Source organism: Tuber melanosporum (assembly GCF_000151645.1).
Source record: "Tuber melanosporum whole genome shotgun sequence assembly, scaffold_49, strain Mel28".
NCBI lineage: Eukaryota > Fungi > Ascomycota > Pezizomycetes > Pezizales > Tuberaceae > Tuber > Tuber melanosporum.
The window spans coordinates 180,930-200,845 of NW_003299094.1; the positions used below are offsets into that span (position 1 = coordinate 180,930).

At 41.4% G+C, this 19,916-nt stretch overlaps 1 protein-coding gene; it reads left to right on the forward strand.

Moving 5' to 3' along the window:
• Window positions 1–13,786: 13,786 nt before the first annotated feature.
• GSTUM_00008617001 (uncharacterized protein) lies at window positions 13,787–15,684 on the forward strand. XM_002840166.2 has 3 exons: window positions 13,787–14,414; window positions 14,481–15,249; window positions 15,304–15,684. Exons 1-3 carry the CDS (start codon window positions 13,996–13,998, stop codon window positions 15,349–15,351), a joined length of 1,236 nt encoding a protein of 411 aa, XP_002840212.1. The 5' UTR covers window positions 13,787–13,995; the 3' UTR covers window positions 15,352–15,684.
• The last annotated feature ends 4,232 nt before the right edge of the window (window positions 15,685–19,916 follow it).

Sequence of the window (19,916 nt, forward strand, 5' to 3'; positions counted from 1 at the left end):
CTGGTTCCTGGTGCCGGAGTGGCTGGGGCCGCTGGCACAGGTACTGCGGATCCCGACATTCTCTCGGGTCGTGGCGTTCCTGCCGGAGAGCTATCGCCTGGTGATCCTTTCTCTGGGGTTACTGGGCTTACTGCTCTCGAGGATTCTGCTGAGACGTGATCTAGGGCGTCGCTGAATCCTCCTAGATTAAGATTTTAGTCGTCGATATCAATATCTCCTTTGCAGTCTGGGTTGAAGGATGCTTTCTTGTATCGTTTGGCGTCGCACTAGGTCACGCTTTGTAATGTAACGATCCCTCTTTGGATAGTTAGTGCTTGGTTACGGGGAACGATACTTCTCTTCCCGTCTTCTTCTTCTCTTTGTCTTACGATAGCTCTAGGCCTCTGCCTATGTTACCGATAGTACAAGACCTTTGTCTTCTATCGGGACCGCATATCATAAGCTTTCTCTAACTCTTCTTCGTAAGAGTCATTCCTTGGCGTAACGATAACGTTGCAATAAAGATAAAGATCGTAAAGGTCTTTTATATTCATTAAAGTCATAAGTAGGAAAAGTACTTAGAACAAAGCGTGAAGAACCTATCTTCCTCGGCCACATCGGCCTCCTTATATAGTGTTCTTCCCGCCTTTAGTCATGTGACCTAGACTGGTCACATGTGCGAAACTAAATCATAACTAACTAGTCATATGACCAAAGCAATCACATGCTCAAAACCCATGACCTCATAGCAAGGTCATGTGCGAAACTCCTAAACCAATCATAACGCAATAAACAAGTCATATGACTCGACTGAGTCAGATACATGAAACCCATGACATCATGATGAGGTCATTTGCAAAACATAAATCATATGCACAAGGCTTACCCGTAAGGCACACTCGTCATGCACATATCCCATGACTCCTACTTGAGCCATGTGCGAAAGCATCACAACTCTCACACATAACGAAAGCATCACAAATCCCACACATAACTAATCATATAACCTGAATAGGTCATATGCGTGAAACAATAACATACCTGTGACTCATAACCATGTGTCACGTGAAAACCCTTTCCTCGCTAAGCCACGTTCGTGACACTCTGCCACCTCTCATCGGTTTTACACGAACCTACCTGGAGACTATTCTCCAGGTTTACCTCCATCCCCTCATATATCCTGCAGATAGCTTCCTGTCGGACTGATGGCGTGAGCATATAAGGTATTACAAGAGTGTCTCCACTTGTAGACTTTCACTAGGCTTGCAGCAACTCTCCAGACTATAGCCCATGACACTACGAACTTATAACGGGGCCGGAGGGGCATGCTAGCCACCACACCTCCAAGTTACAGCTTGTTTAGTGCTTAACTGGTTGCATGAGAGTGATCCACACAACCTGTGATTCGAATAACCTTTGTAATCTTGCATGACAAACAATCCAGTATCTTTCCCCGAAGACCTGCGTAACAAGTTGCATTCAAGGTTAGGTAACTTGGCTCCATAGCAGGGTAACTCATAGCCTAAGGCAGGATAACTCTGGTCTGAAGGTAGGGTAACAGCACCCTAAGTTACCTTACAGAGTTGGTTAACTCTACCCAGACACAACATTGAGCAATTTAGGGTAACTCCTAAACTGACTACTTGGATTACCCTACCCAGTAGGGTAACCCCAACTCATTACTAGTACTTATTTACTTATTATGGCATAGCATGTCCAACTGAGATACCTAACTAATAGTACCTCTACTCAGTAGGGGGGGTGGTCTACCACCATTTGTCACGAACATGGCTTGGCATGAAAAAGGTTTTCATGTGACACATAGTTATGAGTCACAAGTATGTTATTATTTCACACATATGACTCACTCGAGTCATATGATTTGTTATGTGTGGGATTTGTAATGCTTTCACACATGGCTCAAATATGAGTCATGGGACGTACTCCTGGTGAGTATGCCTTGCGCATATGATTTATGTTTCACACATGACCTCATTATGAGGTCATGGGTTTCACGCATATGACTCAGTCGAGTCATATGACTTGTTTATTGTGTTATGATTGGTTTATGAGTTTTTACACATGATCTTGCTATGAGGTCATGGGTTTTGAGCATGTGACCACTTTGGTCACATGACTAGTTTGTTATGATTTGGTTTCGCAGATGTGACCACTTTGGGTCACATGACTATGCGGGGAAAGAATACTATATAAGGAGGCCGATGCGGCCGAAGAGGATAGGTTCTTCACCCTTTGTTCTAAGTACTTTTCCTTGTCCTTGCCATCGCTTCTCCCCCAGCGATTCTTTCGCACCCATGGTAGACCTTGATGCCTTGGATTCTGGGGGAGATATTTGAGTTCGCTCAGTAGTTCCTGGGATCTTTGGTATTGAGGTCTGTTAGGCATTGTATGGCGGATTACTTGTTTGCTTCTCGTTTCGTTGCCTGCTGGTTATCTCACTATGCTGGCACTTCGAGCTATTCATCATGGTCGCTTATGGGCCCCTTTCCGTAAAATATCTTCGGCTTCTTGTCTATCATCTACTCCCAGATATCGTGTTCGACTGGAGGAAATGTACTTTGTGTTTGGGGGGATCACCCGTGTCGTTCTTTGGGCCAGCTCATGTTTCTTGTTGGGTTTAAACGGAGTCCTTAGTTCCCACGATACAAAACACCCTTGGGTTAGATTGATAACCTTCCCAAGTTCAACTCGTCATACCGGCTGCATCATTTCTCAGGTGGCACAGCAGTACCCGCTCAGCCCCTCCTTGTTACATTATGTTTCTACCGTCAGAATCTTACGATGTTGTTTATCACCATTCCTTTGGAAGCTAGTCTTTGTGGTACTTATAGTGGTTCAGTCAGGTATCTCCTCCTCGCCTCGGTGGGGATGGCTTTGACCCTGAAAAACTCTTACCCTCTGGGGTGGTTATTTTTGCTGCCTTAAGTGGTGTGGGATGATTAGCTATCAGACACTCCCGTTGTTTGTAAGTTTGGGTGGTTCGGTTGAGGATTGTGGTTGGCGGCTTCACCCATTGCAAGTGGGGCCTACCTTCTGTTTGTCTGCTCCTGTTCATGTACCCTCTCCCTTCATGACACATCAGTTGGGTGTGCCTGTTGCCCGTTGTTCAGTCTGTGCCTGCCACCAAACCTGTAGGGCTGGCTTCGGCAAGCTCTGCTTACTCTTTCCTTGCTCAGTTGGACTTCGGTTCAGCTGGGTTGGATGGTGTGGCTGGTGCCGATGCCTTCAGGTGTTGGTGCTACCTCCTTTGTGCTCCCGGCTGTGGCTGGTAGGTCCCTCTGGGCTATACGATGCTGCGGATTAAGGCTCTGTTGGTATGGTTAAGACCAGTGGCTGCCTGGTGGGGTTAGGTATAGGCTGTCCTGTGAGTATCCGATAGTTGATCTGTCTGAGAGGCTGGGGGGCTGGATGGGCTCTGTGGCGTCTGGCATGTGGGGCTTGAAGAGGGCTGATTGAAGGGAGAGAGGCACCTGCGAGCACTGGTTAGGCCTGCATCAGGTTGGGCGAGGTCTAATTAAGTGTTTCCAGTCCAGCTGGAGCTGTTGGGTGAAGCTGCTGAGTGCTGTAAAGCTCCCTGATGGCCTGGCTGGCTGATGGCCACCTGTGTGGATAGTGGGTTGCGACCTCCTAGTTGGACTTGTTTGGGTCTTATGCGCTGGGTTTTGTGGGGTTTGTTTGGTTTCTTGGGTTTGGCTATGGGTCTGGCAGGAGGAGGCATGGCAACACAGGTGGGAGATAGGCTCCAATGACCAGTTTTGTCTGTTACTACCTCTATGTATTTCCTTTGTTTATGATGTTTTTATTTGGGGAACAGGCAGCGGGTACAGGTCCTTCTCACTGGTATGCTCTTCAGAGGTAACCGGCAAAGTGGATTCATAGGGTCGATGGTCTGGCATGCGGATGCGAGAGGTGGACATGTTGGTTACCTCCTCTCTGCCATTGTACCGCCTGTAGGTTTAGTTTGTGTATTTGTTTGTTGGTTTTCTACTGTGGAGGAGGTTTTGCAGGATGGTTTTCACAACGGGTGGTAGTAGTTTTATGTTTGTTGGACGAGGAACCTGGTCAGGTCAGTCTTTTGCTCGGCTTTGGCTACACTTAGTACTGGTTGGATTCATACCAGAGGGGCTATGGACTTGGAACAGGGAGGGCGCTGGGTTGTGTGATGGTCTTGTAATTAGTTCTCATATGGGCATGACTTTAGGATAGCAGGTGCGGGGCCGTAGACTTAGTTAGCTTAGGATTAGTAGTATACTGGTTAGCGGTATCCCTGTGCCAGTGGGAGCTTGTCGTATGCCAGTGTTGGCCGTACAAGTTTAAATAAAATTAGATTGAATTCTAAGTACTTTTCCTACTTATTACTTTAACGAATATAAAACACCTTTACAATCTTTATCCTTATTGTAATATTATTGTTATGCCAAGGAAAGCTCTTCACGAAGAAGAGTTAGAGAAAACTTACAATAGGCGTTCCCGATAGAAGACAGAGGTCTGGTACTATCAGTAACGTAGGCAGAGGCCTAGCGCTATCGTAAGACGAAGAAAGAAAAAGAAAAAGAAGAGAAGTATCATTCCCCATCGCCTAGAACTAACCATCCAAGGAGGAATCATTACACCATTTCTACTGCGGTAGTCTCTTGATACCAGTATGGATATAGGTTTGGCTAACTGTAATAGTATTCCATTGAGTCTTGTTATAGTGACTTCCTCTCTAGTCCTGTATAACAAGTTACTTTCTAGGTAGGATAACCTAGCTGCATAGCAGGATAACCCATAGCCTAAGATGGAATAATACTAGTTAAAATATAGGATAACAGTATTCTGAGTTATTTTATATAGTACGTTGCTGTAATAGGACTTACTGCTAAAAGATTCTGAACAACTTCTAAGTTAACTACTTGGGTTATCCTACCTTGTAGAGTAAATCCCCTCCCTTAGTATTACCTAAGTACCTTTTAGTAAGAAGTGACATGTCTAGCTAAGGTACTTAATTAGCAGTACTTCTATTTGCTGGACTTTTGTCTACCACCATTCCTATCATAGTAGTTTCTCAATACCAGTATAGGTATAGTAGGCTAGCTATTTGTAATAGTACTTCTTAGAGTCTTATTATAACTCGTTTTTATAATTTTATACTTAGATCCTTAGGTTTATAGTATTTTCTGTATTTGAAGCCTTTCTTTTAGCACCTATTTAGGTAGTATTAATTATTAGTTTTAGAGAATTTCCTTAGTTTTAATAATATTAGAGTGGTTTTCTAATTGTGTATACTGGAGTTTGCTGCTTAGGGGTGTTTTTTATACCAATTAGTGATTAAGTATTAGTGACTTTAGGTAATACCTCTCTGCATTCATATCATTGGATATTAACATTAAGTACCTAGTTGCTATAGTTTGCCCTTCTAATTAAATAGTTTCTCATTTGCCTGTTAGGCCTTGAACCAAGATGGGAGTTTTAAGCCTACATAGAATCCACTGATGTAACCTCTGTGTATACCTTAGCTAGTCTTAGTACACATTAAATAAACTAGATATTTCTTCTCTTCTGTTTAAGGAAAATACATAATACTATACTGTAGAAAAAAGGAAAGCAAAGTAAAGTCCTAAGGTAGAGGGCTTAAAGTAATAGATTATGATTAACTAAACAAGTAATAGAGCGCTAACAAGATAAAATAAAAAGTCACTACTAATATACTAATTCAGTAGTAACAGTAGTACCGGGAAATATCTAAGTTAGTAGTAGTATAGTAGAAATAGATATAACAAAATTGTTATAAACCTATCATGGTTTGGAAAAAGTTTCATATATTATGGGTTTTGATTAACAAGTCATTTGAGTTATATAATGTTATGATTATTGTTCATATACATGATCTATTTTGAAGTCACGTAGGTTTTAGATATCACTTAAAGTTTAAGTCATGATTGTTATATTATATTCAGATTATTTGTTGGATAGGAGTAAGCCTTGTAAGACTTACTTGAATTTCATACATATGACCTGCATGGGGGTTGTAGAGAATATGCACATAACCTAGAAAGAGGCTATGAGGACAAAGGATTATATAGTTATATAGTACATAGCTGCAATTCATATATTAATGTGATTTGTAAGTAGGTTGTAGGAAGGTCTATATAAGGGGATAGGTTTGGCCTTTGAGATAGATCTTCACATAATCATTTAAGTTATTTCCTAATGTATATCTTTACAAATACTGCCTCATATTCACATATTAAAATCACCTTTATGGGGAAACATATAACAAGTATGGTAGATGATAGTTGTCATTGGAGTACTTAAGAAAATAAGAGTATTTTCTTAAAGTAACAGGAGACAACTATGAGACAATCACGTTTTTGAAGGAGAAGGAAGTAATAACATGTACTATTTCCATTATAAGAGTTGTTACCTGCTTTATGAACATATCTTGGGAGTGATTGAGGAGCAACTCTAATACAAATGAGAAAATAATAACTACCTATATAAGCTTAAGAATAACAAAAATATATACACTATTAAGTAAAGTACTAAGTAGATGAGAACTAGTATCACACTAGTTACAGTGGTAAGAAATAATAGAATTCTATTATAATTGACAACTTAAATTTATTAACAACTTTGTCAACTACAATTTATTATTATTAGGAAAAAAATCTAAGTATATAAACTCCTCAATAGAGTAACTGTACACAGACCCTCATTTATTGAAGTCAATACCAATGCCATGGCCACATTATGAGGTTTGTAAGTCCTTTGTGAGATTTCAAAAAGTTACATATTAGGACTATATGTTAGGAATACCGAGATCCGATACCTAGGAACCACCCTAGGTAGGGTAACCTCTCCCGAAATCGAAATCTCAGGTCTCCAACACCCCCGTCCGGCCCCCTTACGGGGCCCGCGCGTCATCATACATATCAATCTAAGTTGCGTCCTGTGAGTATTATACCACAGAATCAAAGGTGTTAAAATAACACCGTATACGTCGCCGCCGTCCGTCCGACCAGATCCTGTTCGCAGGATATATAAGAGGGGACCTTCGGCTAGGTCTGGGAAGTATAACGGAGTGAATCCGTCAACTACCCAGAAAGTTACTAGGCTTCAAGAACGAGATATCTTTGGCATAGGCCACAAGTAACGGGACGTTTTCGCGCAAAGAGATGATGAATAGTAAAGGATCTTAATGAAAGACCAATACATTCACATCTACCCTACGATAACCAGAAGAGTCTGGAACTCCTGAGAATACTACCATCGAACCCAGTGGAGTTCGAGGAGTGTTACAACTAGGTTCAGGTACATACTGCAACCGAGGGGGTGACTCCCAAACTGGTGACAGTAACCAGAATCCTATTACCTACGGTAACCAAGTGTTACCAACCGAGGGATTATCTACCAACCCTATGGAAAGGCTTCCTGCAGGAAGACGATTGGAGCCAACACAGTTCAACTTGAGAATTGGGCCAATTGTCTAAAAAGACTCTCACCATCGGATAATTACTATTGGAAACAGCATGATTTCCAAATAGTCATATTATAATTATCAAAGAGGGTGTGATGATTTTCAGGGTCTCTAGGTGTTCGCACCTTGGAAGAAAACCCGACGTTGCGAGTTATATTGGAAAAAGGTACATGGTTGTATGTTAGTTAGATGTAGCCCGCGAACACTCAGACGTGGAATATAAATATCGAAGTACCTCCCAAGCTTTAGACATCATCAAGCAACGGAGAAGAGACCTTAACAATATAATATTGTTCTTACAATTTTACTTTACTTTACTTTACCCTACTTTACTTCGCTCTTAGTAGTCATAAACGAAACAAGTGAAGTCCGAGCCTTCCTAGACAATCTCCGTCTATAAAAATGAATCTCGATCGGCCTAGACAACTCTGAAATCTATCGGGTTGTCTCCGCCTAACACTATAATATCATTTTAAAGTAGTCTACTTTATAATACCAGATATGTTGTGCTGCCTATTAGACTAGAGTCTGATTACAGAATATATAAGAAGATATTCTTAGATACCTTGAAGAAGTGGAATGGAAGATATCGGTTAGAAGCACATTGGGTTGTTAGGCTTTAAATTTAGGTATTTAAATTATATGCTGAAAGTGAGAGGACATTTTCATTGTAATAATTTACAACTACTCCTACAGTACCTCAAAGGCTATAGGAGATAGTAAAAGAACCAATAACTATTTAAAGGCCACTGTATATTGATTAGTCATAGAAATAGGATCTCTTAAGAGGTGATTCTCTAAGAGGTAAGGTGGATTGAGGGAAAGCTGCTCAGACTCAGAAAACCTAATATGCAGTAGATATAAAGTATTAGCATAGAATTTACTAGACCTATATTATGTATAAGTGCTCACACATAAGTTGACCATGTTATAAATTTGGAAGAGAATACTGAAATAAGAGTTAACTGTACTGAAGTTTCAGAGATGTTTATTTGACTCTAAATTAAAAACTGCCAGTTAGAGGATAATAGTCATTTTCTGACAGTAAAGATTTTATAAGAGTTTAAGAAGTAGTATGAAAGATTTCATATATGTTAAAGACTGAGGACTGTTTTGTACAAAATAGTGAAAGATACTTAATTGTATAGTATTTAGATGTAATCTATGAACACTCAAACAAAGGATGCCAATATCAAAGTACTTCTGAGTATTACAGACAGTATCAAGCAATAGTGAATAGATCTTAAAAATATAATGAGTTTTATCATGAATCTTTATTAATACTTTATCTTTACCATCCTTTTTAGTAAGTTCTTAGTAGTATTAAACAAAAAAAACATTACTGTACCTTTCTAGACAATCACTACCTAGTACATTAGAGATTTTAGCCTAAATCTTCTTAATGAATACTAGAGTTGGCTTCCGCCTAACAATTATGAAGGTTCAACCTCTAATGCTGATTTTATAAGTAATATCTTAATGAAATTGATAACAGAATATTTGAGTTATTTTTAATTTAATGAACATTTACTATAACTTAAAGGCCATAATTTCTTAGAAATTGTTTTCTAATAAATTTACTTTGATTAGCTTAACTATTGTGAGTTACAAGAGTATTATCAGTATGAGAATATTATAAATTAATTAGTAAAGTAAATAAACTATATCTTAAGTTTCTGCTATTACTTTTATATTATATCTAAGAGTAAGTAGAGTAAATAAGTCTCAATCTTAACTTTAAACTTTCTTCATACTCTTATTAAAAATGCACACTCCTATTTCTTAAGATTTCAGACTATTTACAAAATAATCTAAGATTTTCTTAAATCTCAAGAATTATTTCAATGTTATTATTTATATGTAGTCAGCTCTGTTAGTAAATATTAACATTGCGGAACATGAAATCTTGAGATTTGATAAAAGGTACTTGTAATTTCATTTGAGCTTTATGTACAATTAATATATTACAACCATATCAAGTCTGGCCCGTTGGCTATGAATCCTGACAGTAATATATGCAAGTTCTTATAAATTCTTTCCAAGCAAGCTGGGTAATTGCCCACACTATGGAATTGATTTCATTTTTTTACCATTGCTTTTAGGCAAGTTGAGAGTATTTAAAAATCAGCCATGGCCTCTGCAAAATGGGTGAGGTGCTGAGGAATTTTGTCGCCAAGATTATACCTCAATCAATCTAGTGGACTTAAAACAAAAACAGGAGTATATATTTCAATTTTATAAGCATCTGGGACAGTTTGAAAACCCTACCACGTCTCTCCAACCGGCCCTTCAATTGCGCTTAAAAGTCTAAAAAAACCGTATCTTGATGGAATAAGATCACATGTCTAGTCAATCGAGAATACCTTACCATGTCCCATATTTTAAAAATTAGAATTAAAATTACCTTCCTGGTAGATTGTAATATTGTTGTATTGGAGGGATGGTGTAATATAGGAGAGAAAAAGCATAAAAATCCGTGGTATTGGGGGCCTTAACCCATAGTTAATGATAGGCAACCTTCAAACCCAAGGCTTCGCCTAGAGCTTGGGGTATGGGAAGGAGTCCTGAGGGGTTAGAGGTAAGATATGTTTAGATTCGGATAGCTTGGATGCCAGTAGCTTACTCCTTTAACACAAGCGTACCTACTCACATTATCCTTACCCAACCTAAACCGGCGCTTGTGCAGCAGGCCCGTCAGGGCAGGGGGATGGGCTCGCTCCTGGAACCAAAGTTCGTCAACGGGAAAATAGTTTAGCTACCTTATAAGCCAGCTATAAAATACATCAACCATTTACCCTTCCTTTCGCACCTCCATCAGCCAATTCAATGCATCCTCCATCCGTAAGAAACGTCGAAGATTGAAAAGCGGTCAAACAGAATGAACCCTTTGTGATTGTTAGCCAATGTGAGATCCCAGGATGATCAAAACTTTGGAGGATGTACTCACAAGACCCTATTCAAGACACCTAGGTCTATCCGGAATCTCAGGCTTCCAGCGCGCAGCCATTAACAAGGCGTTACTGTTTTTCAACCGTAAAGACCGCTCCACCAATTCAAACAATTCCTCAGCCCGAGTAACGTCTATCCATATGAGATTTTGAAACAACGTTTACAATTGGTCGTAGGTATAGCTATGCTTTTAGAGGTCACTGACAGTGCCCTGAAGATTATCCAATAGTGTCAAAAGTTTCTGAATGTCTTATCACGTCGTCAGCTTAATTTTAAATAGTAGTACATACTAAGTGAGAACTAACTTAGATAATCCATCGAGCCACAACCAGTTTCTTCTTTCTTATACTGATCATGCCGGCGGTTTGTTCAGCGGTCCATTCACGACGACTCGTGGAGAATCCATCCAGTCCGCCGTTTCCAGGAGCAAGTGCACCACCCATCCAGTCTATCGGTGTTCTAATGGACCTAATTCAGCAGTTCAACAACCCCTCAATGGAGAAATCAACTTGATATCCTCCATAGGGCTTCATAAGCTGATCTGTGGTCGAACGCCATGTCCATACCCCCGTGCGATTCAGGAGAAGCCGATACAGGTTCGGAAGACCTAATACAGGGGTGGAAGAGCCCATTCATGGTCAGAAAAGCCCGTACCTGGGGGGGAGAAGCCGAATGCTGAGAAGTCCTGGTGGTCTGGGTCTCAAGGAAATCCGGCCTCGCGTCGCAATTGCACACCCGGTAATTGGGACCGAACTCTATCGTTCGCCAAACAGCAGAGGTCCAGGGCGAACGCACATGGGATTGGGCCGCGCTCCGAGGATGGGACGAACACAAAGGAGGCATTGAACAGGCAGACGGCCCAATCCGCAATTAGCAAAGGCTCGTTAGAGTGGTGCTGATAAGCAACGACCATTGTCAGAATCTCAGCGGTGAGAACAATCTAATGTGGGGTATTACCAATCATTTCGGACCATTGACCCTGTCACCCGAGTTTTCTTCTTTTAACTTTAGTTGCTAGGCTCCACCCTCTCCATAACTCATACTGCATGGAGCAAATCTCAGACGGCCACACAATTAAAGTCAATCCAAGCTCAACCGTTTCAAAAACAGACAAGTTGGGCCGGGCCATCCGGTGGTCAATAGTGACTAGCCCCTAGGAAACCTCGGCCGCCGATCGACGCCCTGTGTGGAACGCTATCGGCAGTGACAAGTCCTCTGAATAGGAACAAGCGCGGTTAATAGGGTGCGAGCCCCGGGCAGTTCTATCAACGGTGACTAGCCCAAGGCTCTTATCAACAGCGACGAGTCCCTAGACACCCCGCACAAGGCCAGGAATCCGCCTCCGGTTTCGAATGATGGTTCAAATCCGTCAGAGAACCAAATTTTCTTGATCGCTTGGTTGGTCAACTTTAAGCTATTAGCTAATAATTTATTGTTGATGATCTGTTGATTCTGATCCATTCTCTTCGGCCGGGTTTCAATCTTCGACGTTTCTTACGGGTGGGAGACATTGAGTTGGACGATGAGCGATGGGTGCGGCCGGTGCGAAGGCACCGACACAAGAGAGAGAAAGTAGAGGTGGAAAACGAAGGGGGATGAATGACGGGGAAGGGAGGGAAAGGGATGATAAAGGGGGGAGGGGTGGAAAGGGAGGGGCGAGGGAAAGAGAGGAGTGGTCGACAATTATATGGCGGGACGAGTTACGCAGTCACGGGGGGGCCGTTAGTTGGTTCGGTTGGCATTCTCGCCATAAGGCTTTTCTTGAATTCGTTATAAAGTCCGAGGCTATTACTCGAGTAGATTAGCCACCGGTAATTGAGCGAGTTATGTGACCCACTGGAAGTAAGGGGGAGAGACGAGTCATCTCAAGCCATGCTACAATTGCTACCGTAAAATTACAATTATGTTGACCATATGTTGGCCAGTTGGCCAGTTGGTTTTTAATTTTATTATTTCATTTGCTCCCAACTTCCTTGTCACTCGCGTTCATTTTTGTTGAGATTTATAATACTCTTGCACACAGTACCGGTACGAGTAAATCGAGTAAAGCACAAAAGGGGTGCTTCACCAGCAATAGCTCAATCTTACTGCACGAGTGGTTCAGGCACAATCAAATCTAAAATACCACGGTTGCACTGGGAGGCCTGATCGCAGGACTATGGTGATCCACTCGAGGACATTACCGGCAGTTTTTTTCTTTTCTTTTCTTGTCTGTTCCTCTCCTTTCCTTTTCTTTTTCACTTGCAAATCCCACCAGAGGGAACTCCCCGGCATTTTAACTCGTCCTCACCAGGCGGCATTGAGTGACATGTAACAGTATCATGACGTATGGAAGGCATTGGCATTGTGGAGCACAAGTTTTGCCCTGCTCCTTTATCCATAGGATTAAGTTGATTTTCATTGTACTCAAGTACTGGCTTCGGTCTCGAATCGGTGCGCAGTGGTCTGAATATGATATGAGTACGGTTACCTGCTGATTGTTCTGTGGGTGGTAGATTAGGGCTAGGAGTATTAGGGTATATGTATATGATACATAATTATATTATATTATGATAATTATTATCATACTTGGGTTCTATGTCTTCCTGGTGATAAGGCAAACAAATGTTTGTAGCATGGGAACATATTATTGCCAGCATAAGTTGAGACCCCCCGAGAGCAACCTACCGGTAACTCCCAAAGTAAATATGCACTGCTGCACACCCCGGATACACTCCGACACAATGCCGGTTACTAATGATACCTGTATTATTGCAAATATAACTCGAATCCTACATACCGGTTCGTCAAGTGCGGTTATTAATGTTGAAAAAGGTCCAATCATTGATACTGAGGATGACAATATCAATCGTTCGACTTGTATGGAATTACGGCTATGTTACCGATAGGGGAGGTGCATTAGACGACTATTTTGTAATTCTCGAGTTCCTATTCTCTAATATCATGTCGTGCGTGTGCTCAAGCAACAATGGGGTGAATGAAATGGATTAGACAGGATTCTCACCAACCAGGACTTGCGGAGAAAATATGTTACCGATACCACCCACCTGGATGAATGGAGATGGATAGACCCGAGGTGGGGTAAGACTGGGCTCTGTGGTGGGGGTTGGTGCATTTGTTCTTTTTCAGGGAATCATTAAATTATCCATTTCGCCCGTCGGGCATCATGGGCGAATCAGAAAACTGGGCTTCGGATGTTCATCTCATACCGTGGGTTTACAGTAGATTACGGTATGGTACCGTAAACATTGGATATCGTAAGCCCCTTTCGATTTTGTGAGATTGCCATTTTTCTCTCTCTTTTCGTTCTGCTTACTCACCCTTACCTCTCGATTACTCTGCGCCCGGAGCTCTTCCAGCTTCCCCCATCTTCCCCCTCATCATCACCCCTCTCCGCTTACCCTGAAGCTTCCCTTGTTACCAAACAAATAATAAGTTTTATTTGAGCTGACTACTTGGGGGTTCGCTTTGGTTCTCAATATTTCCCCGCTTAGTTCCTGGCCTCAATTGTTTTATGATACTGCAGTTCATCCAGAGCCCATCCACATCCACATACGGTATCTAATTCTTTTACGGTGCCACTCAAAATGTCAACTGCCGAAACCACTCGTTCTCTCGACACCCCCCCGTCCTCGGACTTGGTTTCGGGGGAGTCCCCTAGAGAGGGCGGTTCCGATTCTATGTCTATATACTCTCCCAAACCAAAGGTTATCGGAAACGGTTACTACCTTGGGTCCAATTCTGGCATTGATCCATCGATGGAAACCATTGCTCCACCGGCTCATGCTTCGCCTACACTTCTGACTGTGAATCCCGGGTCTCGCTCGGACTCGGCAATGCTTCTAGGTGAAGAGGGACAGATTCCTCCTTCGATTCTTAGTCCGGCATTTACGCCTCCCACAACTCCTAGTACTCCACTCATGGGACTGGCAGAGAACACAAGCCCACCAATGCTGATGGAAGAGCTGCCCAAGGTCAACTGCATGGTTAGAGCTAGGATTCCGACGTGATTACCCGACCTCACAATCCGCCTATTACGGGAAAAAAACGCACTAACAAATTATCCTCCCAGCACCACGGGAACCGAAATATTTCTCCACCTGTACCAGAATAACATTGATAATAAAGAGCACCTGGCCATTGTATTCGGGAATAGGATCCGCTCTAGATCGCTCGACGCCCCACGCGAGGGGGAGACCGAAATGGACCGTATGATCAGAGGCGCCTACACAGGTAGGCTCTTCCCAGGCCGTACTTCCTCCCATGCCGATGACTCCCCAATGTCCTCCCAAGTTCCTAGTCGCGCAGCTTCCTCAACATCTCTCTCCAACATGGCTCCCACCACCCAATTAACCACCCCAGGAAGCGGCACCCGCACTGCCCCCCTCGTTCGCATCCACTCGGAATGCTATACCGGTGAAATCGCATGGTCCGCTCGCTGTGATTGCGGCGAGCAACTAGATGAGGCTGCTCGCCTCATGTCCTTGGATCCGGCTGGTGGAGTAGTAGTTTACCTCCGCCAGGAAGGACGTGGCATCGGCCTCGGGGAGAAGTTAAAGGCATACAACCTCCAGGACCTAGGCAATGATACGGTCCAAGCGAACCTCATACTCCGACATCCCGCTGATGCGAGGAGTTATGGTCTTGCCACAGCTATATTGATGGATCTAGAGTCGGTCAATATTAGGCTTCTCACAAATAACCCGGACAAGATTGCTGCTGTGGAGGGGCCGGGGAAGGAGGTTAGGGTTGTGGAGAGAGTGCCTATGATTCCACTTGCATGGCAGAATTTGAAGGGTGGTGTTACGGGGAAGGAGGTGGGCGACTATTTGAGGACCAAGGTATGTGTCTAGTAATATATGTCGGGGAGGAGGAATGCTGACAGGTGGGGGTAGATTACCCAGATGGGTCATTTGCTTGACCTCCCGGCCAATGGAAACTAGTTTAAAAGTCGGGCATTCCAATTGGAGTGTTGCAGATACATTTCTCTTTCATTGATTCATTTATTCCATTTTTTTCAATTTTTTAATTATCTTTGGCTCTTCCCTGAGTATTGTATATACTTTGTCTGGGTACACTACATACGTCTTGCTTTACTTTTCTTTCTGCTACATGAATAGTTTAGATTTCTTTTCTTCTCTTTTCCTTTTATTCAAGGCGCTCACGGTGCATAATACCTTTTTTTACCTCTTATCTTATTTTCATTCTTCATACAGGGAACAGATAGGCAAATTAATGATTGCATGTATTTACGAATACAAAGTATGATACGTACATCCGTTACCTTAGCACATGGTGAAAATTGAAAAAAGGGGGGAGGAAAATATACGAAAACAACTCTGGATTCCCGCGATTCTCTAGCTGTACTTGTACCGTAGCCACCTATGTGTACGATTTTTTGTGTTTTTGCTATGATAGATCCATGGTACAGTACGGAACATGCTTGGGAACTATCGCTATTTTATCCTTAAGTCCGTGGATCGACTCACTATAGAAACTCGAATAAACGGTCCTTGTGCTCTGAAGTCAATTTAGGGTGTGGAATACAAGGTGCTCAGAGATTAGTCTGAAATATAAGAGACACGAGGATCTCAAAAGTAAATTAAAGTAAGCATCACAGCAGTCTGGAATATCCACAAGGCCGATGATTAAAGTTAAAAATAAAACAAAAACATTCCGAGTTCCACAATCTGATCCTCCCATAGCTGTATTTGTATATAAATATCAGAGGGGAAAAATATCAAAAATTTAATTCACAAATTAAACAGAGCTAACATTCATGTTGTGTATATTTTTACCAGAAGGAGAAACCAACCCTAACAACAAGCTCCTCATCTCTAATTTTCTAGACCTCGCTTTTTTACCTTGGACCTTCCTATTCAGGACGGCCTGGACGAGGTTCAACATCACAATATACTCGAGTACGTGTACACTACTAGTAGTACGTACAAAAAGCATATAATCAAAGGCAGCGACTTAACTTTGAAGCCTTGGGACGGCCTCCTCGTGGGATAAAAGCAGCTATGGGAAGTGCACTCCTACTGCGGTCGAGCACACCGGCAATTGTTCTGTATCAAATTTGGGTTTGAGAAACAAGGAAACACAAGACCCGCCAAACGTGCAAGCTAAACAGTGTGGTCGTCGGCTTGAGTAGTAAGCCACGGAGGATAGATGCATTGGCTGTCATCCCGCTAATGGCTAGCGCTCCTACTGCCGGTTGGCTGGCGTCCGAGTGCTTCCTCCCCCTGTGTCAGCACTCAAAGGGTAATTGCGGGCCCGGGGAAGAAAATGTAAGGAAGAAAATGTAAAGGAAGAAAATGTAAAGGTAGAAGATCTGTAGATGGCTATACAAAATGAAGAACAAAAGGTGGGGGGGGGAAGAAAAGCAAGGGGTTATCATTGGTGGTGTGGGGTAACATGGCCCTTTGGCTAACCCATAACTTGGCTCTTCATATAGTCATTCATTTTCATGTTCGTTTTGTACCTAGTTGTATTTGTTTGTCATATGTTGAGGCCCTCATATATCTAGGAGACAAGAAAGGTGAGAGGTTACATATATATACGTTTCTGAGATGCTTATCTCCATGGAAACAATGAAGAAGAGTTCTCTCCCCAAACCTGACTACACTAACTGAATTAATACACAAATTCCAAGATGAAGGAGGTTGAATGCAAATCTGGATAGCAGGGGGAAATACCACGAGTGAGAAGTTGTGAGGATGAAAGGAGGTGGGCTCAAAGACAGAAGGCGCTTTGATGTGGGAAGTGATATATGAGAGCGTATATACAAGCAATGCTTTAATTGTATCAGGCTAGAGAGGAGGAGATCGGGTTTGAATCTCAAACCTTTAACTGTGGTTAGTAACTTAAGCTGGCAGACCGGAATAAGTACAGCATGCTATGCATTGGATTCCTTTCTGTCACGTATCCATCCTTCCACATCTCCCCTCCCTCTAACCGATCTCTATATCTCGGTCTCTATTCGATCTGTCCGCAAGCCCATCGGCTTGCCACCCCGACTTGGTTACCTCATACCTCCATATTTGATCCGCTACTGCATCTAGTCCTACAGACAACGCAGCACCATAATTAGCAAGTCTCGGCTCCATCTACCCAAAAGCTAACAGCCAAGCTGAAAAGCTATTAAGTGGAAAAGTGGCTAGCATACCTACGGGAACTTGTGACAAAGCAGCGATGGACAGGAGCATGCTAAAGTAGATTATGGGTGGGGGGTGTTATACTCGAACATGACCTGATTGAGACGACCCCATGCTCGAACGCTACAACAAACTAGTAGACTACTGATAGAGTGCTCGAGAATGGCTACTGTTTGATTATGCTTGAGCCTAGTCTATTATGACCGTTTTTTTTTTCCCTCACTAGGATTCCTTTAGCATAAAAAAAGTGCAATGCAGGTCCCTGGCATGTACGGACTGGAAACAGGGGGGTCTTAGGAGCTGAAATTCCAGTGCCAAGGACACTAGATTACTCCTATAAATAGTAAAGGTAGTTAGTGTAAATAATATTATAAAAAAACAGGAGAATTAATCAAAAAAGTAAATATTTTTTAAATCACTTCTATGTAAAAGAATTAAAAAATAAAAATAAATATAAATATAAATATAAAAATTAAGAATTAACCAGCAGGTGTAGCCTTCTAATACTGCAATAATAACCACAATTTACTTAGGCATTGAATTTATAAAAGTCAAAAGATAGACCTTCAAAATCAGTTACTATTTTTCTTGTATTGCCTCCATCATTATATTTAAACCTTCAAGTTATGGGTACTGCTTGTTTAGCTATATATTTCAAGATATATTGAATGATCTCAATTAGATTATGGTTGGAAGAGAATGGGGGTCAGTCAAATTTGAGAATATCATACCTATTTCTGATTTACTATATATATTGCACTTGATAAAATAATGTATTATCCTCAATTAGTCAGAAAATATATTCTACCTCTTGGCTCTTCCACTACTAAATGGATTAGAGTACTAAAATAAGAACATGATTGAATTATTAATTCTTGTTTTATAATTGTTTTTATTCCAGAGGACCAGGTTACATTTCTTCACTCTAAATATCCTACCTTATACTATAATCATATTTTCATTTTTGAAAACTTGAAAAGAAGGCAGTTATTCTCATTCTTTTCTACAAGGTACTGTGTTACTTAAACATGACTTGAATGGCTAGGGAGCTAGATATAATACTAGTTAGTGTAATTAACAGATGCTAATCCTTCTTTGCCTATACCTGATATGCTATTGCAAATGATAGGTGAAGTCCTTTTTTGCTTTTATATAGGAAATATTTTTTAAAATATATTTTCTGTGTGTATTCTGCTATCTGAAATGCATTTTGAGAAGTTTTCTGACAAGCTTATATACTACAGACTACTGTCACCTTAAGGAGTAGCATTTGTCAGTAAGGAGTACTTGATAGTACAGTAGTAATAAGATGAGAGTGAGTGGGAGTATTAACAAAATACCCCTATATATTGGATTTTTAGGAGGTTGAGAGAGCTTGACAGAGATTCAAAGTTCTACTAATGTTTAGTTTTGAGTAATCAGCAATGTGTTGATAGAATCTAGCCTGTCAAAAATTGTAAGATTTAAATAAATAATATATTATCACCTATATAGGACCCATTCACACTTTAGAGCTTTGATTATTCTATATTTTTTAGTAAGTTCTCATTTATAATTTTAAAATATAGATAAGAGATTTATTTGCTGGTAACAATCTCTTTTCTCTTTACTTTTCAATATTAAATATTGTTGATACTATCACAAATGTGGCTTGGCACGGAAAAGGTTTTCACAAGACTCATGATTATGGGTCACAGGTATGTTATTGTTTCACGCATATGACTCATTTAGGTCATATGACTTGTTATATTATAATTTATTATGTTTTGCACATAACTTGATTATGAGTCATGGGACATGCACCTGGTGAGTATGCCTTACAAGTATGCCTTGTAGGTATGCCTTGCACATATGATTCATGTTCCACACATGACCTTATTATGAGGTCATGGGTTTCGCGCATGTGACCACTTAGGATCATATGACTTGTTTATTATGTTATGATTGATTTATGGGATTTCGCATATGATATTACTATGAGGTCATGGGTTTCGAGCATGTGACCACTTTGGTCATATGACTAGTTTGTTATGATTTGGTTTTGTGCACGTGATGACTTTGGGTTACATGACTTTTGGCAGGAAGAATACTATATAAGGAGGCCGGTATGGCTGAGGAGGATGGATTCTTTACTCTTTGTTCTAAGTACTTTCCTCATTCTTGCCTTCATTGCGCCTCGGTGGTGAGCATCTGTGTCCATGATAGTTCTTTCTGCTGGGCAGTTATCTGGGTTTGTTAAGTATCCTGGTGGTTAGGACTGTCGTATATTTGAGGACTTGTCTCCTAGTTTGTGTCTCATTTTGTCCCTTGCTCGTTATCTCACGATGCTAGCACTTCGAGCTATTCATCAC